Genomic DNA, 20942 nt, shown 5'->3' on the forward strand with positions numbered 1-20942 from the left:
TGCATATATGATTTAAAATTACACTGAACGATGAAGTGCTTCCTAAAAGTGTATATTAAGGTTCACTGAGTTATCAATAACTTTGCCTCTCTCTCTCTCTCTCTCTTTCCACTCCAGCTCTGAGCCGGTCAATGATGCCCTTCGGTTTGATGCGCCGGGAGCTGGCGTGTGAAGGCTACCCGATCGAGCTGCGTTGCCCTGGAAGTGATGTCATCATGATTGAGACGGCTAACTATGGCCGCACCGATGACAAAATCTGTGACGCAGACCCCTTTCAGATGGAGAATGTGCAGTGCTACCTGCCCGACGCCTTCAAGATAATGTCACAGAGGTGACTATTGATCTGTTTAGATCTCGTGTGTGTGTGTTGTGCAGAGTAAGAGCCCGGTATTGGCAGGGGAAACAAGATTTTATTTCACAACACAGTTCCTCTAGATTTCTTTGCTTTTCCTCTTGAGATGCACAATTTGGGTACCTCTTGGCAAATTGTAGATCTTTTTTTTGTAATAAAATTAAGTAAAACCAATGTCAAACTGAGGCTTTCCTTAAATGTCATTTAATGTTCCATTTTTATTCAATTAAGAATATAAAATGACAATAATTGTAGCAGGTGGCACAGTTTGGGAAGAAATTGTTATCAACTAACTATTCATAGTGACAGCTCTTGTTAACATTATAATGAAGTTTGAGACTTTACTGGTGGAATTGTTTGTAAAGTAAATATTAGTATTTTCCAACTTTAAGTACATGAAAAAAGGAGGAAAAAAGCATTAATATTTGAATGAAGTTTAGTTGTTTAATGTGTGTTTGCTTCAGATTTTATTTACTTCTCTTCATTTAAAAATAACTAACAGGCAATTTGCCAGGGGGGTACTTGAACTTGTGCATTCAACCATTTCTTTTGGGAAACACTGAAGTCAGCATACTTGACTAACGCCGCTGCATCTTGGCAAAACTTTTATTTTTATGGAATTGTGTGTGTGTGTGTGTGTGTGTGTGTGTGTGTGTGTGTGTGTGTGTGTGTGTGTGTGTGTGTGTGTGTGTGTGTGTGTGCGCTTAGTTTCATGTATGCATGAGAATCTATATGTTTATTGCTGGAGTATTTGTAGCGCTTCCTACAGCTGCTCTCTGTGTTTGTGCTCAGCATCTGCTTCCTTTTAGCTCAGATCAATGGAAGCTCTCTTCCAGCTATCCATCACGCTTGTAATGGAGGCACAGGGTGCTAGCTTGAGCAAGGGAGGGAGGGAAGTAGTAGGGGGTGGAGGAGAAAATTGAGGGGGTAAAGGAAGAAGAAAGACTTGTAGAAATGATGGGATGATAGAGAGAGTGCAGCAGAGATTTGAGATATGAATGGAGAGAAAGACTGCGCAGTGGGGAAATGCTCAAAGCTGGATAGAGAAGGATTATGTGTTGAGAATAACTAAGTGCACGTGCGTGTGGATGGGTATCGTTTCTCCTGTGTGGATGTGTTTCTCGGTGTGTGCAACCGTGAGAAGGCATGCAGCGATGCGGTTTAGATGTAGGTATTATGTGCATATGAATGTTTTCCCTGTGCGTGTGGTGTAGAGTATCTGCCTTAGCCCCCCTCGTCCTTCCCTGTTCTCTCACCTCTAATTGCTCCCACTCACAATCCCCCAGGAGAGGAGGTTCTTACGTCACTCGCCCTCTCTCTGCCTCTTCCCTCCCTCCATGCTTCTCTGTATCCTTCATCCCACTTCTTCCCCCCCACATTCTCCCTCCCCCTCTGTTTCCACCTCCCTTCGGGTGCAGCTGTCACATGATCTAGTCTAGTGTGAAATTACTCCCTTCCCTACCGTTCCCTCTGTCTTTCAGAGCCTGAAGATATTTTTTTTTTTTTTTTTTTGGAATACAACCCCTCCTCTCTGTCTTTCTTACAATGGCACTCATCATTATTTTTATTACTTGCTTCCTCCCTTCTCTCTCTTTTCTGGCTTCCTACCCTGCTGTCTCATCTCACAGGTGTAATAATCGTACTCAGTGTGTGGTGGTTGCGGGGTCAGACGTGTTCCCAGACCCCTGCCCAGGGACCTACAAGTACTTGGAGATCCAGTATGAGTGTGTCCCCTACAGTGAGTACCGAGACCCTGTCACACCTTTCCACCTCCCCGCCCTCCCTCACCCCATTCACCGCCCCTCCCATCCTTCCCTATACCCTCACCTGAGCCTCTCTAGTCCTCTTCAACTCCCCCACCCCACCCCGAACCCTAAAAAAAGATGACATTCTTATACTCACTCGTGCTCACTCGCTCTCTCTGGATTTTCTCAACACAGTCAAAGCAAAACAAGACAGACAGCCATCCTCACCTGCTCTCTCTGTCTCTCTCTTCTTTCTCATACACTGCACAGGCACATACACGCACACACTCACAGAGCACTAAACCTTTTTTCTCCATCGACAGATTGACGCACCAGTAGCTGAGAGGGATTTTCACATGGGGGAAGGTGCTCCACAAACACAGGGTCCGATAAGCACTTTACGCACACCCACAGCAAACACGGGGTCAGCCCTTATTGGCAATCACAGCAGTGTAACGCACACCGCCCCACACTCATGCACTGATTAACCCAGGGGCAGGCGACTGCCTTTATCTGGTGCCAAACACCTTTGCTGTCCCTCTGATTTCCAATAAAAATTAAAATTGGGCACAGTGAGACTTTAAGGCAGGGGGTGTTGTGTGTATACCACACCTCACAATAGGAATGTTAACACAAACAGCAAAGGGCTTATTTTAGACCGCATGACCTGGAGCGCCACACAATTTAATGTCCCCATGGTAACGGCTGGCTTCCTCACTGCTTTGCTCAAAACTATGTGGCAGGTGTGACTCTACACATGCCCACACACACACACACATACACTCAAGTCTACCTTACACTTGCAAAAAGGGAGGGGGAGGGGACACCATTGCTTTTTTTCTCTCTTCTCTTGAATCTTCCGTTCTGAGCAAGCATGTACACACGAACAAGAGCACACTCACACTGCCAAAGGAGCAGACACAGCAAGGATTATACGGTGATGTGTTGATCCTCACTCATGTGAAAATCTCCGCTCAGTCTCCCCTCCTCCCTCTCATGTATTATTACTCTCAGCATTGATCCCCTCACTGTGCAGGTGCACCTGGCTGGAGGGGAGGAGCAGTGGCGCTCCCCTCCACTGGGCAGAAGCAGAATTTGGGGTTCAGGAAAGGGTGGTGGGGAAGTATGAGAGTGTTGTGTCAGAGGGGTGGAGGACAAGAGGACATTACTGGGGTGGGGGAGCTATTTATTTCTCATGATAGGGTGTGGGATAACTGTCTCTACTTTTTCCTCAGGTGCAGTTGAAGTGAGCCACAGGATCAAGACTACACCAAGCTGCTAACTTCCTTTTCTTTTCCTCTTCCTCACCCTCCTCTTTATCACTTCTCTCTGAGGACTCCAACTCACGCTCACTTTATTATTTCTCGCAGTCAGCATCACCTCTTTTTTTAGCCCTTCTTCTCTCTCTTTGACTTTCACTCTTCACTCCATGGTCTTAAATCTTTATTCTTTGCCCTGCTACGCTTATTCTTCCTTTATTTTTACTCTCTGACCACCAGTTTGCCACACTAGCTTATCATTCCACTCTATCATTTTTCTTTTGCTGTCCCTGTTATTTATTTATTTATTTTTTTACAGGTACAAATATGCAAACCGTCCAGGGTTTTCCAGGTGCCACTTTTCAGTCCTCACCCTTTCTCTGCTCAGTGCTATGTGCACTTAGTTTAGCTTATGAGAGACTGTGTTGACTCAGGTTGCGGCTAGAGTCATATATGAGAAGTTTGGTTTCTTACATTGGGTGATATTTTCTGGTGTGGCTTTTATTCATAGCCTTCCTAGTGGTAATAAGTGTTCTTCTCAAGTGTCCTCTACATTTGGTTTCCCTCTCTTCCAGTTAATATTTGTGGTGGCTATATTTTTCCCTCCACACCAATATGACTTTGCTTGTTAGTCCTTTAATAGTCCTGTGCTGTTGCTCGGTTTCCTGCATTGTCCACAGAGGGTCAAGGTAGCATTACTTAGTTGTGCCTGCTTTCCTCTCCTCATGCATTCTAACCTTGTCTTTTTCCCTCTGACTGCACAAGGGAGCTTGTTCTCTCACTGCAAGGCAATCAAAGGGATGATTAAATAGCTGCTGACTTGCATTTTTCCTCCTTGTGTTTGGGGGGGAAAAAAAAACTTTGTTGATTGTGTCTGAAGTATGGCACGACTTAGAAAATTGGAAGCTGATCCTCCTATGATATAAAGTCTCGCTTGTCTGAGGTGACAAAGAAGAGCCAATTACCCCTGTCCTCTGCCACTCTCCTCCACTGGAGAAGCGGAAACACTTAACTTGCGCACCCTCACAAAAATAGAAACACGCGTGCGTACGCGGGCGATGCACACTACTCAAACTCTGCAGGCTGCTCTACGTATTTGCGCTCATCTGACAAACTAAATACGACCTGACACATTCAGACTCAGAGCTGGAACTGTTCATCCCAAAACCTAGTCACCGTCGCACCACACGCCACTCAACTCGGCCACTTTTAATTACCAGGAGAGGGGGCGCGTCGCTCTCTTCAGTTCTGCCTCAGCAGAGATTTGTCAAGATTAATTGAATTTGCTGCAGCTAATCGCTCTGGTAATGCCCCATCATTTACGTCTGGTTGGGATTGCTGGGCACTCTGGTATCATCTAAGCCTGACACATGTTTTTCATTGGTTGTCTTGACAAAAAGGTGAACAATTGAGAGATGATATGTAAGGGCTGTGTGGCATGGCAGCTTAGATGGTGTGCAGCCGTGTTGATGGCTACGAGCGATGTTTGCTTTTGACAGGGTCCTCTGTGTGAGAGCTGTGTTTCCAGTCACCTGAAACGGCAAGGTGACAGCCAGTGCTGAGCTGACATACACACACACCTCAGCTGGCAGAGCTCAGACAAGGGTCTTGCACAAGTATGTGTGTGTGTTGCTGTGCGTGGGATTGCCTTGGCAAAATACAACAACCGCCAACCAGTCAAGTCATATCTCATCGAGCCAAAAAGCCCTGCAAGGCCGCCCAGCCGTTGCCACGTAGCATTGTTTTTGCCATCCGGAACACAAGACGACAAAATGGCTCAAATGAACTCTCATTTCACACTGTCACAGCCTGCCGTAGCCTGCTAGATCCCATTAAGACATCACAGATCCATGGATACAACTGCAGGATGTGTTTACTGCAGTGAAACCCCTACACTGCAGTTTTAACATAGATGTACGCAGAGTTAAAATAAATCTATCCCACGAGGGAGCCCTTACGTGTTCCCCCTCTTTCTCCGGAACACTGTGCTACATCATTATTGATTCCTAATGCTCCCTATTGGGATTATCCATGCTAGCCATGCCAGAGCTAGCAGACCTTCTCTTGTGGCTCTTTTGTTTCTTCAGCTTTTATATTTCTGGTTAATATGCACAGTGCAGGTGGCTGTACAGGCTTTACAGTCGAGAGTTTCTTAGCTTAATTTTATATCCTCCAGTTTTTTATTCATATTTTGGTACTCTGCCGCTGTTTCACTTTATAAAATTGATTCTTCCCCACAAATGTATTCAGCACTGCCTATTCATTACAAGACATCACTTTTTGGACACAAAGCCACTGGAAATGATAGTTGACTTGTCGGAAGGAGTTTGTCAGTCGCAGGAATAATGGCATTGTAATATGACAAGTTTTCAGGGGAGGAGAGGAAACACTTTGATGTAGCTGAAAATGAAATTCTATTAATATGTATAGGGACACCATTAGATGAGCGGCTCATACATGTCTGGTGAATGAGAAGCAGGAAGCTTTGCTCAGGCCATGGAAAGAGATGGCTCTTTACTGTGAAAAATCCAAAGTTTGAGAAGGAGACAATAGGAAGGGGCCGAGGAAGAAGAAGCAGGAGAGGACACGCTAGGAGGAGGCCAAGTGTTCCTGCAGTGCTTCAGCAATATGTGTGCGTATTTGAGAGCGTGTGTTTTAGCTGTACTCATTAGTGTGGGAGTAATTGATAGGGTTGTAGAGAGTGCTGAGCAGAGTGATTAAGGGGAGAGGACAGTGGCTTATTTCTCAGAAGATCCCTGAAAGAGAAATGTTGAATGAATCAGACAAACAACCAAGGTGGCCTTAAACTAACCTCCAACTCACTGTGAGGACAGTTTGATGAGTTTCTTTCTCTTTTCTCTGTGTTTATGTGCGTGTGTGTGCGTGCGTGTGTGTCCTTAGAAATCTGTAAAGATCTTGTGTGTATCGTTTCTTTGTGTCTATTTTTCAGGACAACCAAGAATGGAAGAACGGTGTCAACAGAAGTCTTCCATCTTCTTTGTTTTTAGTCTTTTTTCCTGCAGCATTGAAGAAGTTTCATTCCTCTCTCTCACTCTCTCTCTCTCTCTCTCGTTTTCTCTCTACATGTCACTGCATCATTTCCCTCCTGTTCTGAAAAACATACACAGTGGTGCATTTATAATATTGTGTTTAGCACGACAACTTTTTAAGGACTGCAGTCTCACACTTGCATGAAGAGATGAGGTTCTGCAGTCAGTAGAAACCTGGAACATGGAAAAACTCTTTATATTTGAGCTGTTGAATTCTGGTGTCCTCATCTACCCCCTGCAGCTGTTTCACAGAGAGGATGAAAGCTCTGGATGCTCTGTGGCCAGTGTCAGCCTCCCCTAACCTTGGAGCTAATGATTGCACTCACAGTTGGTGGCAGGCATGTAACGTGCCTTTTTTTTTTTTTTGGTCCCTGCCCCAGCATCACAGGACTTGCACTCGTTTCTTTGCCTTGTTTACCCCTCTAGGCTGAAAGTGGCTTCCACTCCCCAGGTCTTCATGGAGGTTGTTTGTCCAGTTTGATCTTGGCATACGATGATAAATGATCATGTGGCTGCTGATGCTGATGCTGATGCCGCCTCTGCCAAGGTGCATCCCCCACACAGCTAAGGCAACCGCTGCTATCACTTTTTTTTTCTTTTTTGTTTTGTATTCTGTTTGTCTTTGTAAAACTCTATTTCTCTCTCTTTTACTCTCTCTCTTGCTATCAGTTTTTTTTCTATCTTTACGGACAACCCGGTGAGGTGTCGTGACAATTTCACAGCGCTCCCCGGGGACTTTCCATGACACATACATGACAATCACGCTCACAGTGGGGATCCACCAGCCATGTGCCTTTTGACACGCGTCTTTCTCAAGACATTAGAAGAACAACTCTCACGGCACTGGTGCCTCAGCAAACATGGAGAGAAGCTGAGTGCCCGTGCTGTAATGTGAAAGGCGGAGCTGAAATTTTTGCTTGCTTCTCCAGCTGCTCGTGAACCTCCCTCAACACCCCAACACAAGCAGGCTCCTACCAGCGTCATGGATATTGAGGGAACCACGCCTTACCTGCCCGTGTCCGCTAAGGCCTCAGCGTGACTCAACACACCAATCTATCGATTTGTGTGTGATGAGCCCGCTGTAGATATTTCTCTCATCTCTCTTTTGTGTCTACCCTCTTTTTATTTTCCCTCCCCTCCCCCCCGACTGTGCCTCTCGGTTCCTCTCTGTGTTTCTCAGGCGTTACACTCTGTCAAGCCCTCCCTTTCCCCTGTTGTTTGTTCTTTTTTTCTTTGATGAGCCAGTCTCGGCCAGGCAAGCCAGCAGCTCCCCATTGATTGGATGGTCGATGGGTTGAGTGTTTTTGCTGGCTTCTATAGCAGGCATCCTGACTCTGTAAATTGAGCAAAGCCAAAAGCACCGCTTTCTGTAGATCAAGGGACCGCTCTAATGTCAACACAAACTGCGCTCGGAGAGAGTGGAAGAGAGACAGAGATTCAACGATCTCTCCGAAGATAACCGGTCACAGATAGAGGCATATTCATCACCACCTCACCATCTCCCATTTCTCTATCTATTTCTCTGCCTTCTCTGCTCCTTGTTTATTTCCACAGCAGAAGACGACTGTTGCACAAAGACGCCCGTCTCACTTTCTCTCTCCACCAGGTTTCTGAAGCTGCACTTCAGGCACGAGGGAAAGCGGGGCTGCAGAGAGGGAGGGGTGTTGCAATAAGATGGGTGGAGGTGGGGTCGAGAGTTTGTGGTTGGGGGTGGATTGTGTTGTTGGGGGATTATTGATAAATCTGAAATGAAATGGAAATGGATTTAAACCCAGGTCAGGCCATTTTCCCCTTCTCATTTTCCATTTGAGCCATCCTTTCTCTGAGTAGCCAACCATAACACAGACAGATAACTTGCTTTAAAAAAAAACAAAAAAAAACAAAAGAGAGAGAGAGAAAGGACAGCGCTTTATTTAATCTCAATTTTCTCTTTTTTCCTGCACCTGTTTTTTCTTTCATTCCCTTTACTTTCCCCCTCTCTCTCTCTCTCTCCTTCTTACTGTCTTTCTCTTGTATCTTTCTATCTCCTTCTGTCTCCTTCTTTCTCCTTTTTTCCGATGCTTGAATAGAAGTGGATCAAAAAGGTAAAGACCACAATGAACATAACAACCACAGCTCGCCCCTTTCTCCCTCCTCCTCCTCCTCCTCCTCCCTTGTCTCCCTTCCTCCCCCATATTCCCTCCTAACCCAGCACCTTGTGTAGTGGTCATGTTTGATGTTGATATCCCTCCCTTTTCTTTCTCGATCTCTAATCGTCTCCTTTGCTCCTCTCTTTCTATCTCTCTTTGACTTGTAACCAAAACTCTAAAGTCCTTCTAGATTTCCTCCTTGGTTCTGATGACACCAGCCTGACCTGCACTCATGCACACACAAACACATGCACAGACAAACACACACACGCAAACAAAAAGAAGCATCACAGAAGGTCAGTCCAGTATCTAAGAGAGATAAACGAGAATTTAACATCATTCCTTTCCTGTATGAAGAAGCACATCTCAGCCTAAATGTACAGACAACATGCATCTGTGTCATTTCATGGATGGCATATTTTCCTCTTTTCCCATCCTTTTTAGAAACCATATTTCATATTCACTCTGTTGCCTCACACGCCTGACAATAGAAATGTCTCATTATTCAAATCTCATATATTCGCATTTCGCAAGTAGCTGTTCACTCATTTCGATATTTCAGTGTATCTGTCCCTACAGATCTGAGAGAAAAAAAACACGTTCTCCTCTTTCTCTTCACATTATCCAGCTGCTCTTTTTCTCCATGCTTTATCTCTTGCCTTCTTTTTTTTAGTTTCTAAGGACAGATTCAAAGTTTGCTGTTGTTGAAATCTTAAAGCAAAAAAAACAAACAAACAAAACAAATCATTCTTTTAAGATAACAAAGTAACTTGGCAAAGTTGCTGTCAGATCATTGCCACAGTGTCCCATTTCCAGGTACTTCAGTGTCCTTCTCCCATTTTTCTCTGCTCATTTTTATTTAATCACGTTTCCATTAACTCCTTTTCTCTCACTACCCCTTACTTATAACACATTTTTTTCTCCGTTGTGTTTCTCACCCTTCCTTTCTCTTGTTCTCTTCCCACTGCTTGGTTTATCTCTCAGATCACATCTGACCATCACAGGCAGCTGCAGGCTCTTTTATCTTGTCTTACACTGCTCTTCCTCCTCTTCTCTCTTCCCTCTCTACCTCTTTGCAGACTTTATCCCCGCCACCTCTCTGTTTTCTTTATTGCACATGCACAATAAACTTGTCTTGCCCTCCCCTCCTCCCCTTCTCCACCAGTACATGTCCACATCAGTCCATCCCTTCCATCCACTTCCTTATGTGTTCAAGGAGAGGGGAGGAGATGGTGGAGGGAGGTGTATCCCCCGTAGGGAGGGCTTCGGCTTCTCGTAATGGCTTCTCTGATGCAGCCGGGCCTTGCTGCAAGCTCCCTTAAAAAGCCCCAATCAGCATGGCCAGGAACCACAATCAGAAGCTACTAAAAAGCAAAGATAGACCTGGCGTGGCACACATCAGGTAGAGAGCAGTGGCCATCACTTTCAGCTTTTCCGTGAGGCTGTACCCTCCCCCCGCTCTCAGGTCCCCACCCTTCTCAGCGCTCTCTGAAACCCTACTTACATCTGTCGCAGCCATTTTCCCTGCCTGGCACCGTATCCGGATCCATATGTTGGAGGAATTAACTCCTTTAGAGGTTACCATTACCCAGTTTATGGACTCCTTTGTCTGTTGTGTCTGTGGTTTTCATTAGCATAGATCATTGTCACATTTTTCTCTCACCGCAAGCAGCCATTTTAGCTCACTCTGCTGCTTGCAGTGGACTAGAAAGCATCAAAACCCTCCTCCTCCTGCTTCCACCTCAACCAACTGGTTATATTTATTTACTGCTCTCCTTCCCACTAACACTTAAATACATAACCCTTCCCCCTGTCTGCCCTCCTACCCATGTCCACTTTATCCATTTCTCCACTGCTGCTAAATATACTTCCTTTCTCTGTGCGTGGCTGAAGTAACATTCCAAAGTTGTGTTTTGCCCATGTCTGTCACAAATAATCTTTACTGATTCATCCGCTGATTGACAGATTGGGTTCTTGGGTTGATGACTTGTATCTCTTGGTGTTGATGCCACTGTTCAATGAATGTCCACCACACTTTCAACCTACCTATTATGAGGCAATTTTATGACTGTGTCGGCATTAGCCGCCTCTCCCCTCCTATCATTCCCTCTGTCTCTTTTCTCACCCTTTTTGCTGACAGTCGAGCAGCCCAACAACCCACGTCATTGTAGTATTTCCTTTATGACAGGACCAAAAAAGTGTCTTTTTCTTACCCCCAGTTTGTTCACTGATAAAGGAAAAGAAGCAGTTAAAGGAAGCAGTGTTAGACTGCTGAGCAGTATCCCAGTATCACCGTGGAGGGTGGAGTTGGAGACCATATGAGGACAGAGCCATTACTTACACAAACAACTCTACATGTGACTTAGAAAAGTGAGAGGGAATGAGTGAGAAACCACTGCATTGTGTGACAGGAAAAATACAAAGAATGGCTGTGAATGGCAAAAGGGAGGAAAAGTGGTTGCTATAGAGACGATGAGTCAGGCAGCATCCCCTCATTAGGAATGACCCACCACACACAAGCACGGTCATGTGACCGTGGCAGCGCAGACACTCTTTTCAGTGGCACAGGGAGAAGATTGTGAGGATTGACTGTACATGTAGAAGTCATTGCATTGTTAGAGCCAAAGAACAGAGACGTGAGTGAGTGAAGCAGCTGGTCATGAATACAAAACACAGCGGCTGGTTTCAGGGCTGTTAGGGAGAGACAGTATGTCTAGGAGACCTGATTCAGAGCAGAGGGAGGGTGAGGGTAGGTAGCAGGCTGGGTTAATGTTTCAGCTGTGCAGGCTTGTTGTTTCCTTACCTCTCAAGCCTCAGTCAGCTTGTTCTGGGTATGCCCCTCTGTTTTCTACAGTATCTGCTGCCTGTATCCTTTGCAACCTCGTCCTGATCAACTTTCCTGTCACTCAGTGTCAGCTTCACGCCATAGAAAAGACTTTGCTTTCAGTGGGTGCTATCTCTTGCTGTAGCCCTCTTTTGGTCTCAGTGAAGGGTATTCTCTGGGGTGAATGTTTGGGTTGATAAAGGTTCAGTTTGATACCTGCCTCTTCAACTGTCTGGATAGTGTGTACCTGCATGCATTTTTCTGAGAGCGTGTGTGTCCTCAAGCTTCATGTCTGTGTATGGTTGTTGTTGCTGTACTGTCTTTTTACTCCCAAAACCTTACGCCCCTTATAGTCTAAAAGGAAGCGGAAACACAAGGCGAGCCCCTCCCTTCTCTTTCCTTATTTTTCTCTTCTCTCTGTCACTATTTGTCACTCCTCAGCAAATTAACTCACTCCTAATTCTCATTTCACAGGAAATAACCTATTTACTCTCTCTTACTCCACTCTCTTCTTGTTTGCACACACAGAACACGCTCGCATCCTTCTTCACACTTCTTCTCTCTTTGTGCTTCTTTCTTTCTCTCTCAACATGCATGCCCACCCACACAAGCACACGCACACGGACAGCCACATACACACTGAGACACATCTACAAACACTAATGGGCTAATGAATGCACCAACATACCATCAGGAGACTCACTGCACTGCACACTCATGCGCACACACTAACTCTTAAAGCCCATTAACTTGTCCAGCATGGATGCGGGTTACCATGCCATGCTCCATCCTGCCCCCTGCTGCCTATTTACTGCACCTGCCAGTAACAGGTGGGGGATTCAATTAGAGCAGCACGCTCTCAGCAGTCAGTCCTGTGAGCACGCCATGACTGTGGACTGGACTGGGCAAAGGCTTGGGCTAGCAGAGCCAGCACAGCCCTCAGATCCCTCTAGGTAAAATAAATATAAATATATATAGTGGAAAAAAAAAAACACCCACAAGGACACCACTTAAGAAACAGCTGCCAACTATTGGCAGGGGGTGTTTAGATCATCAAAGTCAGACATTAACCATCACCATGACGCTGTCACATCGAGCGTTGAAACAGCATGCATTGCTTAAGACAACGAAAATGAAAAGTCTAAATTTAGCCTAAAGCTGTCAGTGTTCACTTTTAATTGTGTTACCAGTCGATCACAAATGGGTGAGAGACGCTAATGGGAGACATTCACTGTCATTTTCAGGAAAGTTCCGGAGCTTTCATCACTTTACACTCCAGCCTCATATTGACATGTAACAGCTGACCTGTGCCTCCACGGGAAAGGGATTATGGAGATAAATAGTCAATTATTACAGCAGCATTTCCTAGTATGTGCGGTGGTAATTGGCATGCTAGAGTATGATAGCTACAGCCTGGGTTTTAATCCTGATAAGGTAAGTTTCATTAGCCATCTGGCTAGTTTATAGGGTAAAGAAGTGGTTGTGTCTTTCCTGCCTAGTGACTTCATTGGGATGATCATGACTCCAAGATTTCCATCCTCACCCAAACAAGAATTAATCTATTTATCTCACATAATCCCAGATGGCTCTACTACAGCTAACCTGATCTAGCCAGACTAGGATAATACCTAATCTCAAGACTTATGCCTAATGCTTATTGCCTAATGCCTAATACCTCATTCAAACTGTGGACATAATAGCCTATTGTACTATACTCTACAGCTAGTTTTTCGCTGCTCTGGCTCCCTGCTGCTACAATTCCCCTTCACAGTTAAAAGGAGCGAGAGAGAGGGAGGCAGAGCAAAAGAGGCAGAAAAAGCTGGTAAACAGGAGAGCAGTCGGAAAGGCTGAGGAGCGCAGGCCAGAGTTAATGAAGCCCCCTAGGCAGGGTTTGCAGGGTGTGAAGCGTGGCCACTGTTTTTGTTTGCCCTGTGAGTGTGTGAATGGGTGCGTGTATATGTGTACCTCATGGCCTGTGTATACAGCCTAAAGGCCCTTGATGAGCCCCTTTGACACTGAGCCCACCCAACAGTCAGTTCATTAGAATAAACCGACACACACTGATTGTACAACAAAGCAGCAAAAGAGTGGAACGTGGAGGAGGGAGGAAAGCAAAGAATGACAGTGAGAGAGACACTCTCTGCTGAGCTGCAGTGTTATTGGGGTGATGAGTCCAAAAGAGAACAGACTACTGCCAATTTACCCCATGGCTGGAAGGTTAGGTGCAATAATGAGCAGAATCACATAGTATTTTTGGGAGAACACTTTGGTGGGCACAATTTATTGAGAGTAAATTGTATTGCAGACAGTAGCTATATTGGAGACATAAATGATTCTTGTTCTTCTCTGTCTGTTACCTGCAAGTAATAAAGCCAGCCGTGACTCATCTCCACATAAGTCATCTTCAACCAAAGCTCCAATCTCAAAGCTTTCATTACTGTCTATCGGGAATTTTAATATGAATGCTTGTATAACAATGGATTAAATTCAAATACAAGAGAGGGCAAAGCTGGTATTCACAGGTTGTATACCAAAAATGCTAATATGTAATGTGAAACAAAAAACAGTGGGTTGACATTTAACATTTATGATGTTAATTCGCTGGTTAAAGCCAGCGCAATTTGATGATTGCAGCAAAGGTGGTTTATGTACCAATATACACTGACTCAACAGCATAAATCCAGTAACTTAGATATATTTAGTCTTAGCTCTTGCTCTGTCCATCCATCCACCCACCCATCCACCCATCCATCCTCGTAACCAGTCATCCAAGCAGAATCAGTGTTATTTTGTGACGTTATTTAATCAAAATCAAAGTTTAAATGCCATCCACCCCCATTAACTTGTGTCACTCAGTCAAGTGACAGTCCAACACATGTGCTGGTTCTGTGTGACTATAAAGCTGTCACTCTGTGGAATCCAAAAATTATGATTTGTCATGCACATACAACATATAGTATATATATATATGTATGTGTATATATATATATATACACACATATACACATATACATATATATATATACATATATATATATATATATGTATGTATGTATGTTTTATTGGATAAGGGACTACGAGTCATTACACATTTACACTGTCCTCTGCTCGACTGCTGGATGGATGCTTGCATGTCCTTTAATACTTACTTCTCTATTAGGTCATCCTTTCTGTAACAGTAGAGACTAGGCTTACATGTTTGTTTTTCTTTGTCCTTTATTTTACCTTGAGGCAGAGTTGTTCCTGGCTTTGTTTATGGGTCACCTACATGCAGAGCCTTCCTTAATAGAGTTTATTTCTCTATTTACAGTACCATTGCACTTTTAAGGGGATGTCCTACTTGTGCATAGCTGTTTTTCCCTTCACGCTCATTTTTATCTAGTCCCATAATATTTTACCCTTCGCAGCCTTTGTTTGAAAATATTTTGGAGCACAGTGCCAGATTAACCATTGCTCTGAAAAATATTTTGCATATTTCAGTCACCCACATTCATATTTGCAAACCAAACACCTCAGGCATCAGTACTTTCTAGCAAACATTTTGGTTTGACAGTGGAGCATGACAAGCTTCCCTCATGTGAAGAGTCTGTGTTCAGTGTTTGTTTATGCCTGAGTTTGATTAGATTCGTGTTTGGCTGCCAGTCTCAATCCCTGTTGGACCTCTCAGACAGAACAGGCTAATTCCTAAGTGGTCCAGCACCACAGAGCACCATCCACTATCAACAGCAGTATGACAGAAAGCAGAAAGAGACGGCTGGATTTCCAGAAGCCTGAAGTAACTCCTCCATCTTTCTGTTGTGATTCCCCTCCTGCACCAGACTCCATGCAATATTCAAGACAGTTTGAGCCTCGTCTGATCCATCACTCTAACAGTCACTGTGTGACAGTGCCTGTATGGCTTGTGGGTGTGTGCGTGCATGTTGTGCACCATCCTCATGTGAATTGCAGTGTCTGTCTGGTATCCATGCGCTCTTTATGTCATCTGTTCCGAGTCCAGTTAGGCCAAAGATGTGTTAAGTCTTGAGGTGACCAACCGGTGTCCGGTTCTGTTGTAACCCCAAGCCAAAGAGACTTCATAAATAAACCGGTGGGGAAAATGTGGCAGGCTCGTCAGATGTTTTATTCTGTAGTTCCACCAACATTCTCACTCTCTTGCCCTCATGCTTTTTTGTTTTCTATTGCTGGGACCTCTGTGATGTCACTGTGCCGAGGATGCCAGCAGCTTTCCTCATAGATAACCTGACACACCCATTGGTCCCAGGGTGCTCTCGCCATCCGGCAGGATAACACGGCATCAACCAGCTAATTTATAGCAGTCCCCTGTGGGTGACCTCCACCTGCCTGAAGTAGACTTCCTCAGTGTGTGTGTGTGTGCACTTGTTTGTGTATGGATGGTGTGCAGGGGTTCCACTTGTTTTTGTTTGCATGTGCTTGCCTGTGTGGAATAGACTTTGTGTCTGTATTTGTTTGTGTGGAATATTTGTGAGTGGGTGAGGTTGAGTTGCAGTTGCAGAGGAAGGGGAGGCCTAGCCAACCTCACATCTTTACCCCAGGATACTTTTTTTGTTCTTTGAGGCATTACTCTTGACTGAGAGCCAAATTTGAGTCCTAATCAAACAAGCTCCACAATTACTGTTTTACCACCCAGTGGCAGAGCAAAGAAACAGAGGCCTTTGAAATAGAAAATGCACAATCAAATAAAAAGTAGGCCAAGATAAATTAGATTAGAGACTACATTTAAACTGCGGCGGCAGCCAGAAATCTCCCATTTATCATATCCAAATGGTTTCCAACCACAATGCTGAAGTTCTACAAATGAGCTTTTATGTGTTCCTTCATTTTAAATCTGATAATGTACCTCACCTTGCTCCCCTTTTCCCATCTCTCCATTCTCCCCCTACTCTTTGTCTCCTTTTCAATTCTCAACTTATTTTTATCTACTCATATCTTTCTCTCGACCCCTCCATGTCTTTTTCTCCTGTTCTATTTTCAATGGTCTTTGGCCTTTTCCCATTTCCTCTCTCCCACCCCTCCCACTGCCATGATATCTTTCATTTCTTTCAATGCTCTGTTTTCATTTTCTGTCTCTTCCTTTTATTCCCTCTTCTCCTCCTCTCTGCTCCAATGCTTCTCTACTGCTCCAGTATTTGTGTGTCCGGGGACACTGCTGCGGGTGCAGGTGCCCAGCTCTCAGCAGGAGGCAGAGCATCAGGCGGGGGCATGGTGTAAGGACCCACTACAGTCAGGGGACCGTCTGTACGTCATGCCCTGGACCCCCTATCGCACCGACATGCTGTATGAGTATGCCTCCTGGGAAGACTTCAAACAGAGCCGAGCCACCACCACCTACAAGTGAGTGCGCCTCCCACTGTCTTGGATGATCAAATGGCATCTGCTGCGGTATCGATTTATTGGCTTTTGATGTGGATATGGATGGCGATAGCAGAATGCTCTTATTGTGGCGTTTGTGTGCCTGCCATGAGCCATCTTGGGGGCATCGCCATGCAGAATGGAGAATTGGAGAAGTGATTTCTTCATCTGGATTCTGTCTCGACAGGTTACCCAACAGAGTTGACGGCACGGGGTTTGTTGTGTACGACGGGGCAGTGTTTTACAACAAAGAACGCACACGAAACATAGTCAAGTATGACCTACGTACGCGCATCAAGAGTGGAGAGGCGATTGTCACAAACGCCAACTATCATGACACTTCACCTTACCGCTGGGGAGGGAAGTCAGACATTGACCTGGCCGTGGATGAGAATGGCCTGTGGGTTATTTACGCCACTGAATCCAACAACGGACGACTGGTGGTCAGCCAGGTGGGAGAGCAGTTTGCACAGAAGGGGATGAGGTGTGGATTATAAATGCGAGAGTGGATTATGTTAAAATCTCATCTGACTAGTCAGGCAAAAGGTCATATGTCACACTTGAATTGAGATTACACAAGTGCACTGACAAATAAGATTAAAGAGATGTTGTTGGCCCCAAAAAATGAATCACAAAAACATCATCTGCAAAAGGTTAGGCTGAATTTCAAATCCAATTGTGAGAAAGAATAATCCCCTCCAGCATGGTAAATATTTCATTTATTTTGTAGTTGCCCCACAGTGTTTGATTTAATAACTTACAATCAAAAAACTGTGGGAATGATTTAGAATTGTGTTCTGCACTTTAAACATATAATGCTCTTCATCCTCTGTAATACAAAGTCACATTACTTTGCCCTGCTCACTCTGCAGCCTCAAAATGTGATCCATGACCGTAAACGTGAAGCATTCATATTTTGATGCCAGTTGCTTCTTTGTTTCTCAACCAACAAAACTGCAATCAGGCAGAAAGTTCCTATATAAACAGAGTTTAAAATTAATGTGTTGCTCAGATAGTCGTGTCTCATTTATTATCACTATCTTTGACCTTACCAGGAAATTGTTTTTCAAAGCGTATATGTTAAACTATCAATCTGAAATATCAAACCCTGCATGAGCTATTACAGTGCAGAGTAATGGAGTGACAAAGGAGCAAACAAGAAAGCGATAACTTTCAACAGAAATAAATGCTTTATTTTTCTGGGGAGTTTTGCTATTTATTACAATGTTTAAAAAAAAAAGCCAGACGAGGTCTCTGTGAGAGCTTGCATAATCTTAATGAGCATATATGATTTTACCTGTTATTTTGAGTTTAGATATTTTAATACTGAGTCATATTTAAGAGGTTATTTTTTTATTCAAAACAACTCAAACACAATACCTAATACAAGGAAAAAAAATTAAAAAAAATTAGTTTAAGAGGGCATGGAGAGCTTTTTTTAAAATCAAGCCGGGCTTTGGATGCACTGATCCAACCTTTTCCATTTCTAATCTGATGCCTTGTACCAAGCTAATCCCAGTGCTATATTAGAAATCTGTATTCCTCACTGTAAGGAAGAGACTGGGAATTATTCTTATATGTGTACGGAAACATCAAGGTCAACTTAAAACAGCTTGCCTAAAATAATAAAATCTAACTAATTACTGAATCGTTTGTATTTATTAGTGAAATCAGAAATGCCAAAAAAAACACATTAAATTTCCTTTTATTTGAACATAAGAGTAATTAAGCTACTACGTATTGCTGTCATTCACAGTTGAGCTCCTTTCTCCTTTTTCCTCCTCACACACTAGAGCTGAAAATAGGCAGCTGAAGTGAAATAATATAAATTGAGTTGATGGCAGGTGTAATGTTAGCTTCTCATGAGTGTTACAATGAACCGATGTCCTTCTAGTTTGTATTATGCCTCTGACCAGACATAGTGAGAGTGAAGGTAAATGAGCAAGCGACAGATCTTTTCAGTCATGTGAACTCAATTTGACCACAGTACAAATTGATATACAAATAGAAAATATTAGTATACCAGTGTGAAATACTTCCAAGCTGCTGACCATTTATTAAAAGCTTCCTCTGCTCTATATTAGCTATGTCACTGGATCAGCTCATTGCCACCGATATCTGAACCAGCTTCTGGGATCAGTAACAGACTGATATTCAATCTAAATAGCAGACCGGTGCATCCTTAATTAAGGCTATCACAGGCTTAGTCTTCAGATTCACCATCAGTCATCTTATGTGTCAAAATTAAGTGACTGGTGATGGACAGCCTTCAGATTTTTCTGTCATTGTCAAGCTGACGGAGATTGACAATGACGTCATCATTACTGTGATGTTACACATTGGTTTCTTCACTTGTTTTCAATCTCAAGTTCTGTGTTTTGGCTTTCGGCAGATCCACTGAGAAACAAGCCTAGCTGCATGCCTAATTCAGTAGTGAATTTTCAGTCCAAGCCCTCAAGCCTAACTTGCTTTATCCAAGTCTGTCTATTCAACTTTAACAACAAAATAAACATTATGCTGTGTTAAATCAGACCTGAAAATACAGAAGGGGATCACAAAGTCATTAGGCAGGTATTTACATTTAGGTTACATCAAGTAAGAAGCAGGGTAATTTTCTCATAAACTTCTATGCAATTGGTCTTGTTTTTGCAACAAGATGAGTCACCCCCTGCTGGCATTAGAAGGAATGTAGGATTAAGGTACTTGAATATTGACTCCTCAGACCCAGAGGCTACATCCATCTTTTATATAGACTGTGTTTCCAACATCTATCTTTCTGTCTTCAGCTATCTTGATCTTAAAACTTCCACTAACTGAGTGATGTTAAGATATTTAAAATGAACCATTGAACTAATCTTAAATGGCGCAATTTCCTGAACCTTTTTAACAACCATAAAAAGTAAAATCCCTCTAAAACGTTGCTGATTTAAGCCTGCTAAAACTAGCCATTTGAATCCTTCCTCTTTGCCCACAGGTGAACCCTTACACACTGCGCTTTGAAGGCACCTGGGAGACCGGCTTTGACAAGAGGATGGCGTCCAACGCCTTCATGGCTTGTGGAGTGCTTTATGCAGTGCGATCAGTCTACCAGGACGATGACAGTGAAGCAGGGGGTGACCTGGTGACGTATGCCTACAATACCAACCGTGCTCGAGAGGAACCTGTCCACATTGCTTTTCCCAATCCCTATCAGTATATTTCCTCTGTGGACTATAATCCTCGAGACAACCAGCTTTATGTCTGGAACAACTATAACGTGCTGCGCTACCCGCTGGAGTTTGGACCACCAGATCCTACCACTGGTAAGAAGAGATCCCATCCCATCCCATAGCTTACACAGACAAATCATGTGAACAGTACAGTTGCAAATACTGGTGTGTGGTATGTGCATTTCTTATGGATGTTTAGCTTTTTGCTTATGAGATATTTTCAGTCATGAGTGGTAAAATATGAGATTGTAACAACAAGTATACAGCGAGGTCCATAAGTTGTAAATTTGCCTCTGTACACTACCACAGTGGACTTTAAATCAAACAGTCAAGACTATTAGCTTTAATTCAAAGGTTTCAGCTAAAGTATTACATTAATTATTGCGGACATTAACTTTTTTTTACATTGTCCCCTGTTTTTAGAGGCTCAATTGTAATTAGACACTTGACTAACAAGCAGTTCTGTGATCAGATGACACCCGATCCCCTTGTTATTCCATGACAAATTAAAGAGATAAAAGATCTGGAGTTGTTTCCAAATGTTGAAGTTACATTTGGTAGCTTTTCACTGGAGCTCTCAATGTAATGGTCAATTATATTGACAGTTCCAGTGAATGGCCTCCTTCATTTGTCGATGCAAGTGAAGGAGGCCATCAGCAGACTGAAAAGACAAAATAAACCTATTAGAGACAGCGGTTTGAGAGGGGCTAAATCAACAATCTTCAAAACATCTTTTTAAGAAAGCAGTTCTTAAAAAACAATGAATGTACTGGCCAGCTCAGCAACACCAAAAGGCATGGAAGACCACAGAAGACAGCTAAAGTCGATGATAATAGAATTATGTCCACGGTTAAGAAAAACAGCTCCACAACATCTAACCAAGTCAAGAACACTATCAGGGAAGTAGGTGCATCATTATCACAGCCTGCAATCAACAACGCCTTCATGAATGGAAATACAATCGAATGGAAATACAGAGGGCTTACAACTAGGTGCAAACCACT

General features: G+C 43.7%; 1 protein-coding gene across 1 annotated transcript in view; it reads left to right on the forward strand.

Moving 5' to 3' along the window:
* The window catches only part of adgrl1a (adhesion G protein-coupled receptor L1a), a 90493-nt gene that overhangs the window by 49976 nt on the left and 19575 nt on the right, over window positions 1–20942 (forward strand). Inside the window, exons 3-7 of the mRNA XM_039611404.1 lie at window positions 118–331; window positions 1981–2090; window positions 16504–16711; window positions 16917–17181; window positions 19704–20031. Coding sequence (XP_039467338.1) covers window positions 118–331; window positions 1981–2090; window positions 16504–16711; window positions 16917–17181; window positions 19704–20031 — 1125 coding nt within the window. The remainder of the gene's footprint in view (window positions 1–117; window positions 332–1980; window positions 2091–16503; window positions 16712–16916; window positions 17182–19703; window positions 20032–20942) is intronic.

Source organism: Oreochromis aureus, linkage group 4, assembly GCF_013358895.1.
Source record: "Oreochromis aureus strain Israel breed Guangdong linkage group 4, ZZ_aureus, whole genome shotgun sequence".
Classification (NCBI taxonomy): domain Eukaryota; kingdom Metazoa; phylum Chordata; class Actinopteri; order Cichliformes; family Cichlidae; genus Oreochromis; species Oreochromis aureus.